Source organism: Salmo salar, chromosome ssa12 (genome assembly GCF_905237065.1).
Source record: "Salmo salar chromosome ssa12, Ssal_v3.1, whole genome shotgun sequence".
Lineage (NCBI taxonomy): Eukaryota > Metazoa > Chordata > Actinopteri > Salmoniformes > Salmonidae > Salmo > Salmo salar.
In genome coordinates, this window is record NC_059453.1 from 4,098,224 (window position 1) to 4,120,342 (window position 22,119).

The 22,119-nt window shown below is 40.9% G+C and overlaps 1 protein-coding gene across 1 annotated transcript; it reads right to left on the bottom strand.

Annotated features, from left to right (window-relative positions):
• Nucleotides 1-6,036: 6,036 nt before the first annotated feature.
• On the bottom strand, nucleotides 6,037-16,568 carry LOC106595341 (voltage-dependent calcium channel gamma-3 subunit). The gene is made up of 4 exons (XM_045692040.1): nucleotides 16,355-16,568; nucleotides 7,096-7,179; nucleotides 6,768-6,908; nucleotides 6,037-6,626 (listed from the first exon to the last, which is right to left on the bottom strand). The coding sequence occupies exons 1-4, from the start codon at nucleotides 16,566-16,568 to the stop codon at nucleotides 6,037-6,039; spliced, it is 1,029 nt and encodes a 342-aa protein (XP_045547996.1).
• Between the last annotated feature and the right edge of the window lie 5,551 nt (nucleotides 16,569-22,119).

Genomic DNA, 22,119 nt, shown 5'->3' on the forward strand with positions numbered 1-22,119 from the left:
CTAGAGGTTAGTCAGTGTATTTACTGTAGACAGTGTGAGGGCCGACTAAGGGTTACTAGAGGTTAGTCAGTGTATTTACTGTAGACAGTGTGAGGGCCGACTAAGAGTTACTAGAGGTTAGTCAGTGTATTTATTGTAGACAGTGTGAGGGCCGACTAAGGGTTACTAGAGGTTAGTCAGTGTATTTATTGTAGACAGTGTGAGGGCCGACTAAGGGTTACTAGAGGTTAGTCAGTGTATTTACTGTAGACAGTGTGAGGGCCGACTAAGGGTTACTAGAGGTTAGTCAGTGTATTTACTGTAGACAGTGTGAGGGCCGACTAAGGGTTACTAGAGGTTAGTCAGTGTATTTATTGTAGACAGTGTGAGGGCCGACTAAGGGTTACTAGAGGTTAGTCAGTGTATTTATTGTAGACAGTGTGAGGGCCGACTAAGGGTTACTAGAGGTTAGTCAGTGTATTTATTGTAGACAGTGTGAGGGCCGACTAAGGGTTACGAGAGGTTAGTCAGTGTATTTATTGTAGACAGTGTGAGGGCCGACTAAGGGTTACTAGAGGTTAGTCAGTGTATTTATTGTAGACAGTGTGAGGGCCGACTAAGGGTTACTATAGGTTAGTCAGTGTATTTATTGTAGACAGTGTGAGGGCCGACTAAGGGTTACTAGAGGTTAGTCAGTGTATTTACTGTAGACAGTGTGAGGGCCGACTAAGGGTTACTAGAGGTTAGTCAGTGTATTTACTGTAGACAGTGTGAGGGCCGACTAAGAGTTACTAGAGGTTAGTCAGTGTATTTATTGTAGACAGTGTGAGGGCCGACTAAGGGTTACTAGAGGTTAGTCAGTGTATTTATTGTAGACAGTGTGAGGGCCGACTAAGGGTTACTAGAGGTTAGTCAGTGTATTTACTGTAGACAGTGTGAGGGCCGACTAAGGGTTACTAGAGGTTAGTCAGTGTATTTACTGTAGACAGTGTGAGGGCCGACTAAGGGTTACTAGAGGTTAGTCAGTGTATTTATTGTAGACAGTGTGAGGGCCGACTAAGGGTTACTAGAGGTTAGTCAGTGTATTTATTGTAGACAGTGTGAGGGCCGACTAAGGGTTACTAGAGGTTAGTCAGTGTATTTACTGTAGACAGTGTGAGGGCCGACTAAGGGTTACTAGAGGTTAGTCAGTGTATTTATTGTAGACAGTGTGAGGGCCGACTAAGGGTTACTAGAGGTTAGTCAGTGTATTTATTGTAGACAGTGTGAGGGCCGACTAAGGGTTACTAGAGGTTAGTCAGTGTATTTACTGTAGACAGTGTGAGGGCCGACTAAGGGTTACTATAGGTTAGTCAGTGTATTTATTGTAGACAGTGTGAGGGCCGACTAAGAGTTACTAGAGGTTAGTCAGTGTATTTATTGTAGACAGTGTGAGGGCCGACTAAGGGTTACTAGAGGTTAGTCAGTGTATTTATTTTAGACATTGTGAGGGCCGACTAAGGGTTACGAGAGGTTAGTCAGTGTATTTATTGTACACATTTTGATGGCCGACTAAGGGTTACTAGAGGTTAGTCAGTGTATTTACTGTAGACAGTGTGAGGGCCGACTAAGGGTTACTAGAGGTTAGTCAGTGTATTTACTGTAGACAGTGTGAGGGCCGACTAAGGGTTACTAGAGGTTAGTCAGTGTATTTATTGTAGACAGTGTGAGGGCCGACTAAGGGTTACTATAGGTTAGTCAGTGTATTTATTGTAGACAGTGTGAGGGCCGACTAAGGGTTACTAGAGGTTAGTCAGTGTATTTACTGTAGACAGTGTGAGGGCCGACTAAGGGTTACTAGAGGTTAGTCAGTGTATTTACTGTAGACAGTGTGAGGGCCGACTAAGAGTTACTAGAGGTTAGTCAGTGTATTTATTGTAGACAGTGTGAGGGCCGACTAAGGGTTACTAGAGGTTAGTCAGTGTATTTATTGTAGACAGTGTGAGGGCCGACTAAGGGTTACTAGAGGTTAGTCAGTGTATTTATTGTAGACAGTGTGAGGGCCGACTAAGGGTTACTAGAGGTTAGTCAGTGTATTTACTGTAGACAGTGTGAGGGCCGACTAAGCGTTACTAGAGGTTAGTCAGTGTATTTATTGTAGACAGTGTGAGGGCTGACTAAGGGTTACTAGAGGTTAGTCAGTGTATTTATTGTAGACAGTGTGAGGGCCGACTAAGGGTTACGAGAGGTTAGTCAGTGTATTTATTGTAGACAGTGTGAGGGCCGACTAAGGGTTACTAGAGGTTAGTCAGTGTATTTATTGTAGACAGTGTGAGGGCCGACTAAGGGTTACTATAGGTTAGTCAGTGTATTTATTGTTGACAGTGTGAGGGCCGACTAAGGGTTACTAGAGGTTAGTCTGTGTATTTACTGTAGACAGTGTGAGGGCCGACTAAGGGTTACTAGAGGTTAGTCAGTGTATTTACTGTAGACAGTGTGAGGGCCGACTAAGAGTTACTTGAGGTTAGTCAGTGTATTTATTGTAGACAGTGTGAGGGCCGACTAAGGGTTACTAGAGGTTAGTCAGTGTATTTATTGTAGACAGTGTGAGGGCCGACTAAGGGTTACTAGAGGTTAGTCAGTGTATTTACTGTAGACAGTGTGAGGGCCGACTAAGGGTTACTAGAGGTTAGTCAGTGTATTTACTGTAGACAGTGTGAGTGCCGACTAAGGGTTACTAGAGGTTAGTCAGTGTATTTATTGTAGACAGTGTGAGGGCCGACAAAGGGTTACTATAGGTTAGTCAGTGTATTTACTGTAGACAGTGTGAGGGCCGACTAAGAGTTACTAGAGGTTGGTCAGTGTATTTATTGTAGACAGTGTGAGGGCCGACTAAGGGTTACTAGAGGTTAGTCAGTGTATTTATTGTAGACAGTGTGAGGGCCGACTAAGGGTTACTAGAGGTTAGTCAGTGTATTTATTGTAGACAGTGTGAGGGCCGACTAAGGGTTACTATAGGTTAGTCAGTGTATTTATTGTTGACAGTGTGAGGGCCGACTAAGGGTTACTAGAGGTTAGTCTGTGTATTTACTGTAGACAGTGTGAGGGCCGACTAAGGGTTACTAGAGGTTAGTCAGTGTATTTACTGTAGACAGTGTGAGGGCCGACTAAGAGTTACTAGAGGTTAGTCAGTGTATTTATTGTAGACAGTGTGAGGGCCGACTAAGGGTTACTAGAGGTTAGTCAGTGTATTTATTGTAGACAGTGTGAGGGCCGACTAAGGGTTACTAGAGGTTAGTCAGTGTATTTACTGTAGACAGTGTGAGTGCCGACTAAGGGTTACTAGAGGTTAGTCAGTGTATTTATTGTAGACAGTGTGAGGGCCGACTAAGGGTTACTATAGGTTAGTCAGTGTATTTACTGTAGACAGTGTGAGGGCCGACTAAGAGTTACTAGAGGTTAGTCAGTGTATTTATTGTAGACAGTGTGAGGGCCGACTAAGGGTTACGATAGGTTAGTCAGTGTATTTATTGTAGACAGTGTGAGGGCCGACTAAGAGTTACTAGAGGTTAGTCAGTGTATTTATTGTAGACAGTGTGAGGGCCGACTAAGGGTTACTAGAGGTTAGTCAGTGTATTTATTGTAGACAGTGTGAGGGCCGACTAAGGGTTACGAGAGGTTAGTCAGTGTATTTATTGTAGACAGTGTGAGGGCCGACTAAGGGTTACTAGAGGTTAGTCAGTGTATTTATTGTAGACAGTGTGAGGGCCGACTAAGGGTTACTATAGGTTAGTCAGTGTATTTATTGTAGACAGTGTGAGGGCCGACTAAGGGTTACTAGAGGTTAGTCAGTGTATTTACTGTAGACAGTGTGAGGGCCGACTAAGGGTTACTAGAGGTTAGTCAGTGTATTTACTGTAGACAGTGTGAGGGCCGACTAAGAGTTACTAGAGGTTAGTCAGTGTATTTATTGTAGACAGTGTGAGGGCCGACTAAGGGTTACTAGAGGTTAGTCAGTGTATTTATTGTAGACAGTGTGAGGGCCGACTAAGGGTTACTAGAGGTTAGTCAGTGTATTTACTGTAGACAGTGTGAGGGCCGACTAAGGGTTACTAGAGGTTAGTCAGTGTATTTACTGTAGACAGTGTGAGGGCCGACTAAGGGTTACTAGAGGTTAGTCAGTGTATTTATTGTAGACAGTGTGAGGGCCGACTAAGGGTTACTAGAGGTTAGTCAGTGTATTTATTGTAGACAGTGTGAGGGCCGACTAAGGGTTACTATAGGTTAGTCAGTGTATTTACTGTAGACAGTGTGAGGGCCGACTAAGAGTTACTAGAGGTTAGTCAGTGTATTTATTGTAGACAGTGTGAGGGCCGACTAAGGGTTACTAGAGGTTAGTCAGTGTATTTATTGTAGACAGTGTGAGGGCCGACTAAGGGTTACTAGAGGTTAGTCAGTGTATTTACTGTAGACAGTGTGAGGGCCGACTAAGGGTTACTATAGGTTAGTCAGTGTATTTATTGTAGACAGTGTGAGGGCCGACTAAGAGTTACTAGAGGTTAGTCAGTGTATTTATTGTAGACAGTGTGAGGGCCGACTAAGGGTTACGAGAGGTTAGTCAGTGTATTTATTGTAGACAGTGTGAGGGCCGACTAAGGGTTACTATAGGTTAGTCAGTGTATTTACTGTAGACAGTGTGAGGGCCGACTAAGAGTTACTAGAGGTTAGTCAGTGTATTTATTGTAGACAGTGTGAGGGCCGACTAAGGGTTACTAGAGGTTAGTCAGTGTATTTATTGTAGACAGTGTGAGGGGCCGACTAAGGGTTACGAGAGGTTAGTCAGTGTATTTATTGTAGACAGTGTGAGGGCCGACTAAGGGTTACTATAGGTTAGTCAGTGTATTTACTGTAGACAGTGTGAGGGCCGACTAAGAGTTACTAGAGGTTAGTCAGTGTATTTATTGTAGACAGTGTGAGGGCCGACTAAGGGTTACTAGAGGTTAGTCAGTGTATTTATTGTAGACAGTGTGAGGGCCGACTAAGGGTTACTAGAGGTTAGTCAGTGTATTTACTGTAGACAGTGTGAGGGCCGACTAAGGGTTACTAGAGGTTAGTCAGTGTATTTATTGTAGACAGTGTGAGGGCCGACTAAGGGTTACTAGAGGTTAGTCAGTGTATTTACTGTAGACAGTGTGAGGGCCGACTAAGGGTTACTAGAGGTTAGTCAGTGTATTTATTGTAGACAGTGTGAGGGCCGACTAAGGGTTACTAGAGGTTAGTCAGTGTATTTATTGTAGACAGTGTGAGGGCCGACTAAGAGTTACTAGAGGTTAGTCAGCAGAATACACATCTTTAAAGAGAAGGCTTTTGTAATAGAACACAAAAGGGATGTTATTGGATGTCAGGTCGGACAGCTACACTGGATCTGGGTCTGTCATTGGCTCTCGACAGAGGTCAGGGGTCATTTAAGCTTCCAGGAAACAAACTGAACAGACAGATCAATTCTATTCTGTTCTGCACAGTAATATGAGTGTTGTAAATGTTCTATGGTCATCAGACAGAGGTAGTGTTCCATCCTGTCTGTTCTACGGTCATCAGACAGAGGTAGTGTTCCATCCTGTCTGTTCTACGGTCATCAGACAGAGGTAGTGTTCCATCCTGTCTGTTCTACGGTCATCAGACAGAGGTAGTGTTCCATCCTGTCTGTTCTACGGTCATCAGACAGAGGTAGTGTTCCATCCTGTCTGTTCTACGGTCATCAGACAGAGGTAGTGTTCCATCCTGTCTGTTCTACGGTCATCAGACAGAGGTAGAGTTCCATCCTGTCTGTTCTACGGTCATCAGACAGAGGTAGTGTTCCATCCTGTCTGTTCTACGGCCATCAGACGGAGGTAGTGTTCCATCCTGTCAGAGTAGGACTCAACAATCCATGACAACTTTTGTCCTTCTTCTCCTTTCTCTCTCTCCATACTTGCTTTACCCTCCCTCCCTCCCTCCACTCCTCCCTCTATTCCTCACTCCCATTCGCTCATCCTCCCCCCTTGTCTCTCTCTCTCTCTATTTCCCTCCCTCCCTCTCTCAGACAGGTGTTGTCCTCCTGTTGGCAGCATTGCTAGGCAACATATCCTTGTTGTTAGGCTTGCTTGTCAGTGGTGACAGGAAAATGCTCCTCGTGACATCCACCCCTCCTCCTCCTGTGGCGGCTGCCATTTTGCTGTTGGGCGGGGTTAGTTTGTGTGGGGCCAACGTGAACAGGGTGAACTCCGACCCCGCTGGCCCCGCGGCGACAACCTTTGACGCCGACAGGGCCGCCGGCAACGGCGAGGGGTCACGAGGTCGCAGCTGCCCCGCCGACGATATCGAGTGACGAGAGTCCACGTTGCCGCGGTAACTGGAGCGGCGTCTGTAGCGGTTGTAACGGCTGTAGTAGGACGCGGAGCGGAACAGAGGGGGTTTGGTGAGGGAGCGGCGGCCGCGGGTACGGAGCTGTCGGTGGCGTTCTATGAAGACGTGGACTGTCAGAACACCCACCATCTCAGCCAAGATGAAGGACAACGCCCCGAAGTAGAAGGACCAGCCGTAGGAGTAACTCTTCTTACTGTCGCTCTGACCCGGGTCACCAGAGTTAGCCGAGATGTAGACGATGATGCCAATGATGTTACTGAGGCCTGGAGAGTGAGAGAGTTAGCAGAGAGAGAGAGAGAGAGAGTTAGCAGAGAGAGAGAGAGTTAGCAGAGAGAGAGAGAGTTAGCAGAGAGAGAGAGAGAGAGAGAGAGAGAGAGAGAGAGAGAGAGAGAGAGAGAGCTGACCTGCGGAGACGAACAGTATCCCGGCGCTAAGCATGACGTTGTGTTGTGTCTTGTAGAATTCGCTGCCGGCCACACACACTCCTCCCAGAAACAACAGACCTACACTCATTATGGGGAATATACTGGAGGCTCTCACTGCTCCTTCAACAGACACACACACAGAGAGAAAAGTCAGAATTACACTCAAAATTCAGTATGTGATGTATAAGTGTGTGTGTGTGTGTGTGTGTGTGTGTGTGTGTGTGTGTGTGTGTGTGTGTGTGTGTGTGTGTGTGTGTGTGTGTGTGTGTGTGTGTGTGTGTGTGTGTGTGTGTGTGTGTGTACTCACTCAGTAGGTATTCCGCAGCATCCTGTTCATAGTCTGCATCCTCGAGGAAATAATCAATTTCTTTACACACCCCTCTGAACGTCCCTACACAGAGAACAGAGGTGTTCAGGGCTTTCTTTACACAGCCCTCTGAACGTCCCTTCACAGAGAAAATATCTATAGTACTAATATTACTACATACAGGTATACATCCAACATACTATAACATATATATAGTACTAATATTACTACGTACAGGTATACATCCCAGCATACTATAACATATATATATATATATATATATATATATATATATATATATATATATATATATATATAGTACTGTCGTGTCTTTGGCATCATTAAAGTGAAGACTGTTATTTTATCAAATCAATTCACTGTAATTATTATTACGTGATTAAACTAATCATGTAAATGTAATTAACTAGGAAGTTGGGGCACCAAGGAAAATATTCAGATTACAAAGTTATAATTTTCCTAATATAACTTTCCGATATCATAATATCTGATCTATTAGTCTTCAGATTAATGATGTATTCTTTACCTCATCAGTCTCATTCCAAACGTCGTAAATTGTTGGTTATGTGCACGAACCCAGTCTTCACTATGAGTCATCCATACATCAATTGTCTTACCTGTTAGGGCTAGGGGGCAGTATTGACACGGCTGGATAAAAAACATACCCGATTTAATCTGGTTACCACTCCTACCCAGTAACTAGAATATGCATATACTTATTACATATGGATAGAAAACACCCTAAAGTTTCTAAAACTGTTTGAATGGTGTCTGTGAGTTTAACAGAACTCAAATGGCAGGTCAAAACCTGAGAGATTCCTTTACAGGAAGTGGCCTGTCTGACCATTTCTTGAACTTCTTTTCCATCTCTATCTTTTACTAAGGATCTCTGCTCTAACGTGACACTTCCTACGTCATCCATAGGCGCTCAGAGCCCGGGAAAAACCTGAATGTCGTCATCCCAGCCCCAGGCTGAAACACATTATCGCCTTTCTCAAGTGGCCGATCAAGGGACTCTGGGCTTAGGCGCGTGACCTGACCGCCCCCGTCTTTGTGATTTTTTCCTCTGTTTGCCGAAAAGGAGATTCCCGGTCGGAATATTATCGCTTTTCTACGAGAAAAATTGCATAAAAATTGATTTTAAACAGCGGTTGACATGCTTCGAAGTACGGTAATGGAATATTTAGAATTTTTTGGTCACGAATTGCGCCATGCGCGCGACCCTTCTTTACCATTTCGGATAGTGTCTGGAACGCACGAACAAAACGCCGCTATTCGGATATAACGATGGATTATTTTGGACCAAACCAACATTTGTTATTGAAGTAGCAGTCCTGGGAGTGCATTCTGACGAAGACAACAAAAGGTAATCAAACTTTTATAATAGTAAATATGATTATGGTGAGTGCTAAACTTGCCGGGTGTCTAAATAGCTAGCCCGTGATGCCTGGGCTATGTACTTAGAATATTGCAAAATGTGCTTTCACCGAAAAGCTATTTTAAAATCGGACATATCGAGTGCATAGAGGAGGTCTGTATCTATAATTCTTAAAATAATTGTTATGCTTTTTGTGAACGTTTATCGTGAGTAATTTAGTAAAATGTTAGCGAATTCCCCGGTTAACAAGTTAACAATTCCCCGGTTAACAATGTTAACAAGTTCCCCTGTTCATGGGGGCGTGCCGATGACTTGGTGAAACTTTAAACAGAAATACAATTCTCTCACATTAACATCTTACAAGCATCCCAACATATTCCAAATAGCTTTATCCTTATTCATTCATTTTATACAACCATTAGATGTAAGTCTCACAACTGAGGCTATTATATAAACAGCGCCATGGTAATGTGGCCGTATTGTCTCTCATGAGCTTCACAAAATTGTACCAAACGGACCAGTTCGTAGCTGGATTCTTCACCGATCTTTTATACCTTCTCCAGAACATAAATGTCTTTCGGTTCTCCAATTCTGTGAGGTGGGAGAACCCCTTGGTTCTTTCTATGAAACCCACTCTGTCTCAAAACTGTGGCCACGAGGCAGGACATTCTTTTAGGAATTTATGACCGCTCTCACAGAGCCTGGGTGTGGGAGACAGAGGTAGTGGGATGGGGCATAGAAAACCCAAAGAGGGCAACGTCATGACAAAATGCTAATCCTTTGCACATGAACGCTCACTCATTTGGGAATAATTGCAATCAATATATATTTACGCTCAGTGTGTCATCGTGATCTCTGTTGGAATCATCCGTCTTTCTCTTGGAATGTTCAAAGTCTCTCTCTCTCTCCCATGAAGTCTTTCGTTGTTAGGATGGATACTTCAGAGTCCCATTCAGAAATGTTCTTATAGAATAGATGTTTCGGAAGTTGTCGGTCTTCGCATTTCAGGTCGACATAACTTCTAGCTGCAGACTAGTAATTAGTATCGAATATTTGCTCTTATTCTGTCAGAATCGATAGTCTCAGAGTTTCAGCGACCATTACACCTTAGCTTATACTGAAGTTTTTATAGTCTCTACTCAAACCTTCGCCCCCTCTGTAATCGAGGTACGCATGGTCTGAAGGGAATTCCTTCAGCTGGGGGTTATATTCATAACAGTAGAAAAGGGCTGTCCAATGACGCCAGATCGATGTCTGTGCTCATGGGGCGGGCCAATGACTTTAAACAGATATACAATTCTCTCAATCATAAAACAAAACGGACCAGGTCGTAGCTGGTTTCTCCACCGACCATTTACACATTCTCCAAAACGTGGATATTGTTCAGTTCTCAAGTTCTGTGATGTAGAAGAAGTTCCTTTGTTCTCTCTATGTGTCTCTTTCTGCTTCCTATACTGCCTGGCCCTGAGGAGAGTCTCCTCTAGGAATTTACAACCTGAGATAACAGAGCCTGGGTGTAAGAGGGAGAGAGAGGGGGAAGGCACTCGCTATACCCAGAGGGCCACGTTATGACAGTACTAATATTACTCCATACAGGTATACATCCAACATACTATAACATATATATAGTACTAATATTACTACACACATGTCACGTCCTGACCAATATTTAGGTATTATTTCTATTATATTTGGTCAGGACGTGGCAGAGGTATATTTGTTTTGTATTATGGGGTTTTGTGTGTGGTGTAGTGGGGTGTATTAGTTTGGTATAGGTTCTAGGTTTGTTTTTCTATGTGTAGTTTTGGGTGCTGGACTCTCAATTGGAGGCAGGTGTTTCTAGTTGCCTCTGATTGGGAGTCCCATAAGTAGGTGTGTGTTTGTTTGGTTTTCGTGGGTAGTTGTTTTTGCACTGCGTGTTGTGTGCCTGCAAAACTGTTCCTGTCTTTGTGAGTACCGTTTATTGTTTTCCCTGTGGATGCTTTACTTGTGTTTGGAATTAAACTATGAGTATCCACATTCCCGCTGCGCCTTGGTCCATTCTTGAAGACAAATGTGACAACACAGGTATACATCCAACATACTATAACATATATATAGTACTAATATTACTACATACAGGTATACATCCAACATACTATAACATATATATATATATAGTACTAATAGTACTACATATAGGTATACATCCCATCTAATGATGGAATTTCTGGTGGAAGAATGGTGTTAACCTCTTGGGGCTAGGTGGGACGCTAGCGTGCCACCCGTGGTGCACTCCATCAACAGCAGGTGCATTTCAAGAGCGGCAAATTTGAATCCAAATAAATGTCAAAATTCAAATTTTTCAAAAATACAACTATGTTACACCATTTGAAAGATAAACATCTCCTTAATCTAACCACGTTTTACGATTTCAAAAAGGTTTTACGGCGAAAGCATAAATTTAGAGTATGTTAGGACAGTACATTTACAAGAGTTGTGTGTAATGTTTTGTCAAGTCAAAGACAGGGTCACCAAAACCATAAAACCAGCTAAAATGATGCACTAACCTTTTACAATCTCCATCAGATGACACTCCTAGGACATTATGTTAGACAATGCATGCATTTTTAGTTCTATCAAGTTCATATTTATATACAAAAACAGCGTTTTACTATGGCATTGATGTTGAGGAAATCGTTTCCCTCCAATAACCGGCAGTCAAGTCAGCGTCAGAAATTAAATAATTAAAATTAGAAAACATTGGTAAAATATTATATTGTCATTTAAAGAATTATAGATTTACATCTCTTGAACGCAATCAACTTGCCAGATTTAAAAATAACCTTACTGGGAAATCACACTTTGCAATAATCTGAGCACTGCGCCCAGAAAAATACGCGTTGCGATACAGACTAGACGTCATGTTGGGGAGATCTAAAATCGAAAATACTATGTAAATAATCCATTACCTTTGATTCTCTTCATCAGATGTCACTTCCAGGTATCACAGGTCCATAACGAATGTAGTTTTGTTCAAAAAAGCTCATCATTTATGTCCAAAAATCTCCGTCTCGTTAGCACATGATGTAAGCCAGCCGGACTTCTCGTCATGAACGAGGGGAAAAAATATATTTCCGTTCGTTCAAACATGTCAAACGTTGTATAGCATAAATCATTAGGGCCTTTTTAACCAGAACATGAATAATATTCAAGGTGGACGAATGCATACTCTTTTATAACGTATTGGAACGAGGGTACCCAACATGAACTAGCGCGCCAGGTGTCTAATGGGACATCACCGTTCCATGGCTCTTGTTCGGTCAGATCTCCCTCCAGAAGACTCAAAACACTTTGTAAAGGCTGGTGACATCTAGTGGAAGCAATAGGAAGTGCCAAAATATTCCTAAACCCCTGTGTTTTTCAATGGGATAGGTTTAAAGTCAATACAACACATCAGGTATCCACTTCCTGTCAGAAAATGTCTCAGGGTTTTGCCTGCCAAATGAGTTCTGTTATACTCACAGACACCATTCAAACAGTTTTGGAAACTTTAGAGTGTTTTCTATCCATATATAATAAGTATATGCATATTCTAGTTACTGGGTAGGATTAGTAACCAGATTAAATCGGGTACATTTTTTTTATCCAGATGTGCAAATGCTGCCCCCTAGACCCAACAGGTTAAATCCCTCCAATAGAGTTCCAGACACTTGTAGAATCTATGCCAAGGAGCATTAAAGCTGTTCTGGCTGGTGGTCCAACGCCCTGTTAAGACACTTACTATGTTGATGTTTCCTTTATTCTGATAGTTACATCTGCCATCTGCCAGGTCAGAGCAGAGCACTAACAGTCCTGGAGTGATCTTCCCCAAAGGGGCTGTCAACTGTTCAATGGTCCTCAATACACAGTCACACACACACACACACACACACCATTGATGTCCTTTAACAGTGTGTCCACTCATTAAACCACTTCGATGTTTAACAGATAGAGGTCAGCAAACATTAGAGTGTGTGTGTGTGTGTGTGTGTGTGTGTGTGTGTGTGTGTGTGTGTGTGTGTGTGTGTGTGTGTGTGTGTGTGTGTGTGTGTGTGTGTGTGTGATATGTGTGTGTGTGTCAGAATAGACAGAATTATTATACCCTGATGAAGTAAGCTTGTCTGTCGAAACGTTGGACATAAATATTTTTGCATCTGAGCTCCTAGAGTGTGTGGCTCTCCTTTATCTTTTACCTGTTCTACTCCGCTAGCCAGCACCTCTCCTAAACAGGTGTTCTACTCCGCTAGCCAGCACCTCTCCTAAACAGGTGTTCTACTCTGCTAGCCAGCACCTCTCCTAAACAGGTGTTCTACTCCGCTAGCCAGCACCTCTCCTAAACAAGTGTTCTACTCCGCTAGCCAGCACCTCTCCTAAACAGGTGTTCTACTCCGCTAGCCAGCACCTCTCCTAAACAGGTGTTCTACTCCGCTAGCCAGCACCTCTCCTAAACAGGTGTTCTACTCCGCTAGCCAGCACCTCTCCTAAACAGGTGTTCTACTCCGCTAGCCAGCACCTCTCCTAAACAAGTGTTCTACTCTGCTAGCCAGCACCTCTCCTAAACAGGTGTTCTACTCCGCTAGCCAGCACCTCTCCTAAACAAGTGTTCTACTCCGCTAGCCAGCACCTCTCCTAAACAGGTGTTCTACTCCGCTAGCCAGCACCTCTCCTAAACAAGTGTTCTACTCTGCTAGCCAGCACCTCTCCTAAACAGGTGTTCTACTCTGCTAGCCAGCACCTCTCCTAAACAGGTGTTCTACTCTGCTAGCCAGCACCTCTCCTAAACAGGTGTTCTACTCTGCTAGCCAGCAACTCTCCTAAACAGGTGTTCTACTCTGCTAGCAGCACCTCTCCTAAACAGGTGTTCTACTCTGCCAGCCAGCACCTCTCCTAAACAGGTGTTCTACTCCGCTAGCCAGCACCTCTCCTAAACAGGTGTTCTACTCCGCTAGCCAGCACCTCTCCTAAACAGGTGTTCTACTCCGCTAGCCAGCACCTCTCCTAAACAGGTGTTCTACTCCGCTAGCCAGCACCTCTCCTAAATAGGTGTTCTACTCCGCTAGCCAGCACCTCTCCTAAACAGGTGTTCTACTCCGCTAGCCAGCACCTCTCCTAAACAGGTGTTCTACTCCGCTAGCCAGCACCTCTCCTAAACAGGTGTTCTACTCCGCTAGCCAGCACCTCTCCTAAACAGGTGTTCTTCTCCGCTAGCCAGCACCTCTCCTAAACAGGTGTTCTACTCCGCTAGCCAGCACCTCTCCTAAACAGGTGTTCCACTCCGCTAGCCAGCACCTCTCCTAAACAGGTGTTCTACTCCGCTAGCCAGCACCTCTCCTAAACCGAAAGGTTGAAAGATCGAATCCCCGAGCTGACGAGGTAAAAATCTGTCATTCTGCCCCTGAACAAGGTAGTTAACCCACTGTTCCTAGGCCGTCATTGTAAAATAAGAATTTGTTCTTAATAACTGACTTACCTAGTTAAATAAAGGTTAAAAGAAAGTCTGGTTATGACACACATCATCATCCCACTTCAATTCTGATACGCCCCAACAGATCCAACAGGAAAGGAAGACCCAGAGTTACCTCTGCTGCAGAGGATAAGTTAATTTGAGTTACCAGCCTCAGAAATTGCAGACCAAATAAATGCTTCGCAGAGTTCAAGTAACAGACATCAACATCAACTGTTCAGAGGAGATTGCATGAATCAGGTCTTCATTGTCGAATTGCTGAAAAGAAACCAATAACCAATAACTAAAGGACACCAATAAGAAGAAGAGACTTGTTTGTGCCAAGAAATACAAGCAATGGACATTAGACCAGTGGAAATGTAAACTCTGATGAGTCCAATTTTGAGATTTTTGGTTCCAACCGCAGGGCAGATCAGCACTCTGCAGCGATACACCATTCCATCTGTTTAGTAGGACTATCATTTGTTTTTCAACAGGACAATGACCCAAAACACACCTCCACACACCCACACACCCAAAACACACCCCCAGGCTGTGTAAGGGCTATTTGACCAAGCAGAGTGATAGAGTGTTGCATCAGATGACCTGGCCTCCACAATCACCCGACCTCAACCCAATTGAAATGGTTGAGGATGAGTTGGACTGCAGAGTGAAGGAAAAACAGCCAACAAGTATTCACCATATGTGGGAACTACTTCAAGACTATTGGAAAAGCATTCCAGGTGAAGCTGGTTGAGAGAATGCCAAGAGCTGTTCATTCCATAATATGGACTTGGTCTTTTACCAAATAGGGTTATCTTCTGTATACCAACCCCACCTTGTCACAACACAACTGATTGGCTCAAACACGTTAAGGAGGAAAAAAAATCCACAAATTAACGTTTAACAAGGCACACCTGTTAATTGAAATGCATTCCAGGTGACTACCTCATGAAGCTGGTTGAGAGAATGCCAAGAGTGTGCAAAGCTGTCATCAAGGCAAAGGATGGCTCCTTTGAAGAATCTCAAATATAAAATATATTTAGATTTGTTTAACACTTTTTTTTGGTTATTACATGATTCCATATGTGTTATTTCATAGTGTGGATGTCTTCACTATTATTCTACAATGTAGATATAAAAAATTATTCTACAATTAAAATATTAAAAATAAAGAAAAACCCTTGAATGAGTTCTAAAACTTTTGACTGGTACTGTATCGCTTTATTTATTTTTAATTTGCAAAAATATTTAAAAAAAACAGTTTTTGCTTGGTCATTATGGATTATTTTGTGTAGATTGCTGAATAAAAAATAAAATACTTTTTTGAATAAGGCTGTAAGGTAACATGGAAAAAGTCCAGGGGTCTAAATACTTTCCGAAGGCACTGTGTATATATATATATATATATATATATATATATATATATATATATATATATATATATATATATATATATATTTTTTTCTTTTTTTACAAATGTTAGAGATCTTCTTCCACTTTGAGATTGTGTAGTATTTTATTTATATAATATATTTTGTGTACAATTTTATTTATATAATATATTTTGTGTAGATTGTTGACAAACAATGACAATTATATCCATTTGAATCCCACTTTTTAACACAACAAAATGTGTAAAAAGTCAAGGGGCCACCGCAGCTCCATTCTGGTGTATTAACCACTTATTCCTCTAGTGTCCCAATTTTATTTAGAAACTCTGCATCGTTGTGAAGGGCTCGTAAGCAGCATTTCACGGTAAAGTCTACACCAGTTTTATTCGGCACGTGTCACAAATACATTTGGATTTGATTTGTGTGTCTGGTTGTCCCACTGGGCACTTTTTTTTTTAAATCAACGTTGTTTCCACATCATAAAAAATAAACCAATCAATGTGATGACGTTGAGTCAACGTGGGAAATTGCTTGGATTTTCAAAAAGTCATCATCCCTATTTTTTTTCACCCAACTTTTAACTGAAATCCAATTATATTCATGTTGATAAACGGTAATTTGACAACTCAACCAAACGTAAATCATAACTGGACGTCGAACTGATGTCGGTGCCCAGTGGAGTGGGTGTGTTCCCTATGTTACTTGGTTGTTCTAATGTAGACTGTGTTGTGTTAAACTCTACCGAATCAAAAGCAGAGCCAGACCCATCGGTGACCAGTACACACACACACACACACACACACACACACACACACACACACACACACACACACACACACACACACACACACACACACACACACACACACACGTTTAAAACTCTTAACCAAAAGATCCAATCAAATCAACACTTAAAACTGACCCAAACTGCTATAGTTGTACTTTAAACCCGTAACCAAAAGATCCAATCAAATCAATCAAAACAAACAACCCGTTAGCAGTCACCTTCGAGACAACAGGTGCGCCAGAGCCCGGAGTGCGTCATCACCACCTCGTTCTTGCGGATGGTCTCGTTGTCATGGAGCGACGTCTTGGACCGGCAGACGCCCCGGGAATACAGCCAGTAGTCTGTTCCCACTGCGATGGTCATCAGGCTGAACGCTATGAAGGATAACGCCGTGGTCACCAGCATCAGCGCTCCCCGGTTACACAACTTCATCACGGCAAAGGAAGTTACAGTCCACTGCTAGCCTTCATAAAGGCTTTTGTACTTCGTTTATAGTCCAGGCTTCATAACAGCGTTTAGCGGGAGTTTCTAGTTTCACAACAACTTTTAAATCCTTCTTCATCATCTCCTCTTTCTTACGGCTTCTTAGTTATAGTCCCAGGCATTCTCTTCTTTAGAGGAACGATGGAAATGAGTGACTCCGTCATCCTCGCTCAGAGACAGAATGTGAAGCTCTAAGTCCAGAGTGGGAGGTGCCTTGGAGTGGTCCACTTCCTTTACATTAATCATTATTGGTTTGGAGAGGTTCACTTCCTTTATATTAATCATGACTGGTTTGGAGAGGTCCACTTCCTTTACATTAATCATTATTGGTTTGGAGAGGTTCACTTCCTTTATATTAATCATGACTGGTTTGGAGGGGTCCACTTCCTTTACATTAATCATTATTGGTTTGGAGAGGTTCACTTCCTTTATATTAATCATTATTGGTTTGCAGAGGTTCACTTCCTTTATATTAATCATTATTGGTTTGGAGAGGTCCACTTCCTTACATGAATCATTATTGGGTTGGAGAGGTCCACTTCCTTGATATTAATCATTATTGGTTTGGAGAGGTCCACTTCCTTACATTAATCATTATTGGTTTGGAGAGGTTCACTTCCTTTATATTAATCATTATTGGTTTGGAGTGGTCCACTTCGTTACATGAATCATTATTGGTTTGGAGAGGTTCACTTCTTTTATATTAATCATTATTGGTTTGGAGTGGTCCACTTCCTTACATGAATCATTATTGGTTTGGAGAGGTCCACTTCCTTTATATTAGTCATTATTGGTTTGGAGAGGTCCACTTCCTTACATGAATCATGATTGGTTTGGAGAGGTCCAATTCCTTACATTAATCATTATTGGGTTGGAGAGGTTCACTTCCTTGATATTAATCATTATTGGTTTGGAGAGTTTCACTTCCTTTATATTAATCATTATTGGTTTGGAGAGGTTCACTTCCTTACATGAATCATTATTGGTTTGGAGAGGTTCACTTCCTTTACATTAGTCATTGTTGGTTTGGAGAGTTTCACTTCCTTTACATGAATCATTATTGGATTGGAGAGGTTCACTTCCTTTACATGAATCATTATTGGTTTGGAGAGATTCACTTCCTTTATGTTAATCATTATTGGTTTGGAGAGGTTCACTTCCTTTATGTTAATCATTATTGGTTTGGAGAGGTTCACTTCCTTTACATGAATCATTATTGGTTTGGAGAGGTTCACATCCTTTACATGAGTCATTATTGGTTTGGAGAGGTTCACTTCCTTACATGATTTATTATTGGTTTGGAGAGGTTCACTTCCTTTAAATGAATCATTGTTGGTTTGGAGAGGTTCACTTCCTTACATGAACCATTATTGGTTTGGAGAGGTCCAATTCTTTTATATGAATCATTATTGGTTTGGAGAGGTCCACTTCCTTTATGTTAATCATTATTGGTTTGGAAAGGTTCACTTCCTTTATATTAGTCATTATTGGTTTGGAGAGGTCCAATTCCTTTATATTAATCATTATTGGTTTGGAGAGGTCCAATTCCTTTATATGAATCATTATTGGTTTGGAGGGGTCCACTTCCTTACATTAATCATTATTGGTTTGGAGAGGTCCACTTCCTTTATATTAATCATTATTGGTTTGGAGAGGTCCACTTCCTTTATATTAATCATTATTGGTTTGGAGTGCTCCACTTCCTTTATATTAATCATTATTGGTTTGGAGAGGTCCACTTCCTTACATTAATCATTATTGGTTTGGAGAGGTTCACTTCCTTTATATTAATCATTATTGATTTGGAGAGGTCCACTTCCTTTACTTGAATCATTATTGGTTTGGAGAGGTCCACTTCCTTTATATTAGTCATTATTGGTTTGGAGAGGTCCAATTCCTTTATATGAATCATTATTGGTTTGGAGAGGTTCACTTCCTTTATGTTAATCATTATTGGTTTGGAGAGGTCCACTTCCTTTATATTAATCATTATTGGTTTGGAGTGGTCCACTTCCTTACATGAATCATTATTGGTTTGGAGTGGTCCACTTCCTTTATATTAGTCATTATTGGTTTGGAGAGGTCCAATTCCTTTATATTAATCATTATTGGTTTGGAGAGGTCCAATTCCTTTATATGAATCATTATTGGTTTGGAGGGGTCCACTTCCTTACATTAATCATTATTGGTTTGGAGAGGTCCACTTCCTTTATATTAATCATTATTGGTTTGGAGAGGTCCACTTCCTTACATTAATCATTATTGGTTTGGAGAGGTTCACTTCCTTTATATTAATCATTATTGATTTGGAGAGGTCCACTTCCTTTACTTGAATCATTATTGGTTTGGAGAGGTCCACTTCCTTTATATTAATCATTATTGGTTTGGAGAGGTTCTCTTCCTTTATGTTAATCATTATTGGTTTGGAGAGGTTCACTTCCTTTATGTTAATCATTATTGGTTTGGAATGGTTCACTTCCTTTATATTAGTCATTATTGTTTTGGAGAGGTCCAATTCCTTTATATGAATCATTATTGGTTTGGAGAGGTTCACTTCCTTTATGTTAATCATTATTGGTTTGGAGAGGTCCACTTCCTTTATATTAATCATTATTGGTTTGGAGTGGTCCACTTCCTTTATATTAATCATTATTGGTTTGGAGAGGTCCACTTCCTTACATGAATCATGATTGGTTTGGAGAGGTCCAATTCCTTACATTAATCATTATTGGGTTGGAGAGGTTCACTTCCTTGATATTAATCATTATTGGTTTGGAGAGTTTCACTTCCTTTATATTAATCATTATTGGTTTGGAGAGGTTCACTTCCTTACATGAATCATTATTGGTTTGGAGAGGTTCACTTCCTTTACATTAGTCATTGTTGGTTTGGAGAGTTTCACTTCCTTTACATGAATCATTATTGGATTGGAGAGGTTCACTTCCTTTACATGAATCATTATTGGTTTGGAGAGATTCACTTCCTTTATGTTAATCATTATTGGTTTGGAGAGGTTCACTTCCTTTATGTTAATCATTATTGGTTTGGAGAGGTTCACTTCCTTTACATGAATCATTATTGGTTTGGAGAGGTTCACATCCTTTACATGAGTCATTATTGGTTTGGAGAGGTTCACTTCCTTACATGATTTATTATTGGTTTGGAGAGGTTCACTTCCTTTAAATGAATCATTGTTGGTTTGGAGAGGTTCACTTCCTTACATGAACCATTATTGGTTTGGAGAGGTCCAATTCTTTTATATGAATCATTATTGGTTTGGAGAGGTCCACTTCCTTTATGTTAATCATTATTGGTTTGGAAAGGTTCACTTCCTTTATATTAGTCATTATTGGTTTGGAGAGGTCCAATTCCTTTATATTAATCATTATTGGTTTGGAGAGGTCCAATTCCTTTATATGAATCATTATTGGTTTGGAGGGGTCCACTTCCTTACATTAATCATTATTGGTTTGGAGAGGTCCACTTCCTTTATATTAATCATTATTGGTTTGGAGAGGTCCACTTCCTTTATATTAATCATTATTGGTTTGGAGTGCTCCACTTCCTTTATATTAATCATTATTGGTTTGGAGAGGTCCACTTCCATACATTAATCATTATTGGTTTGGAGAGGTTCACTTCCTTTATATTAATCATTATTGATTTGGAGAGGTCCACTTCCTTTACTTGAATCATTATTGGTTTGGAGAGGTCCACTTCCTTTATATTAGTCATTATTGGTTTGGAGAGGTCCAATTCCTTTATATGAATCATTATTGGTTTGGAGAGGTTCACTTCCTTTATGTTAATCATTATTGGTTTGGAGAGGTCCACTTCCTTTATATTAATCATTATTGGTTTGGAGTGGTCCACTTCCTTTATATTAATCATTATTGGTTTGGAGAGGTCCACTTCCTTACATGAATCATTATTGGTTTGGAGAGGTTTACTTCCTTTATATTAATCATTATTGGTTTGGAGTGGTCCACTTCCTTACATGAATCATTATTGGTTTGGAGTGGTCCACTTCCTTTATATTAGTCATTATTGGTTTGGAGAGGTCCAATTCCTTTATATTAATCATTATTGGTTTGGAGAGGTCCAATTCCTTTATATGAATCATTATTGGTTTGGAGGGGTCCACTTCCTTACATTAATCATTATTGGTTTGGAGAGGTCCACTTCCTTTATATTAATCATTATTGGTTTGGAGAGGTCCACTTCCTTACATTAATCATTATTGGTTTGGAGAGGTTCACTTCCTTTATATTAATCATTATTGATTTGGAGAGGTCCACTTCCTTTACTTGAATCATTATTGGTTTGGAGAGGTCCACTTCCTTTATATTAATCATTATTGGTTTGGAGAGGTTCTCTTCCTTTATGTTAATCATTATTGGTTTGGAGAGGTTCACTTCCTTTATGTTAATCATTATTGGTTTGGAATGGTTCACTTCCTTTATATTAGTCATTATTGTTTTGGAGAGGTCCAATTCCTTTATATGAATCATTATTGGTTTGGAGAGGTTCACTTCCTTTATGTTAATCATTATTGGTTTGGAGAGGTCCACTTCCTTTATATTAATCATTATTGGTTTGGAGTGGTCCACTTCCTTTATATTAATCATTATTGGTTTGGAGAGGTCCACTTCCTTACATTAATCATTATTGGTTTGGAGAGGTTCACTTCCTTTATATTAATCATTATTGGTTTGGAGTGGTCCACTTCCTTACATGAATCATTATTGGTTTGGAGTGGTCCACTTCCTTTATATTAGTCATTATTGGTTTGGAGAGGTCCACTTCCTTACATGAATCATGATTGGTTTGGAGTGGTCCACTTCCTTTATATTAATCATTATTGGTTTGGAGAGGTCCACTTCCTTACATGAATCATTATTGGTTTGGAGAGGTTCACTTCCTTTATATTAATCATTATTGGTTTGGAGTGGACCACTTCCTTACATGAATCTTTATTGGTTTGGAGAGGTCCACTTCCTTTATATTAGTCATTATTGGTTTGGAGAGGTCCACTTCCTTACATGAATCATGATTGGTTTGGAGAGGTCCAATTCCTTTATATGAATCATTATTGGTTTGGAGAGATCCAATTCATTTATATGAATCATTATTGGTTTGGAGAGGTTCACTTCCTTTATGTTAATCATTATTGGTTTGGAGAGGTCCACTTCCTTTATATTAGTCATTATTGGTTTGGAGTGGTCCACTTCCTTTATATTAATCATTATTGGTTTGGAGAGGTCCACTTCCTTACATGAATCATTATTGGTTTGGAGAGGTTCACTTCCTTTATATGAATCATTATTGGTTTGGAGTGGTCCACTTCCTTACATGAATCATTATTGGTTTGGAGTGGTCCACTTCCTTTATATTAGTCATTATTGGTTTGGAGAGGTCCAATTCCTTTATATTAATCATTATTGGTTTGGAGAGGTCCACTTCCTTTACTTGAATCATTATTGGTTTGGAGAGGTCCACT

Coding starts and splice junctions, on each gene's coding strand:
- LOC106595341 (XM_045692040.1), bottom strand. CDS start 16,568: ATGAAGTTGTGTAACCGGGGAGCGCTGATGCTGGTGACCACGGCGTTA. Junction 6,909..7,095: donor TGCTGCGGAATACCTACTGA/GTGAGTACACAC, acceptor TGTCTGTTGAAG/GAGCAGTGAGAGCCTCCAGT. Junction 6,627..6,767: donor GATACTGTTCGTCTCCGCAG/GTCAGCTCTCTC, acceptor CTCACTCTCCAG/GCCTCAGTAACATCATTGGC.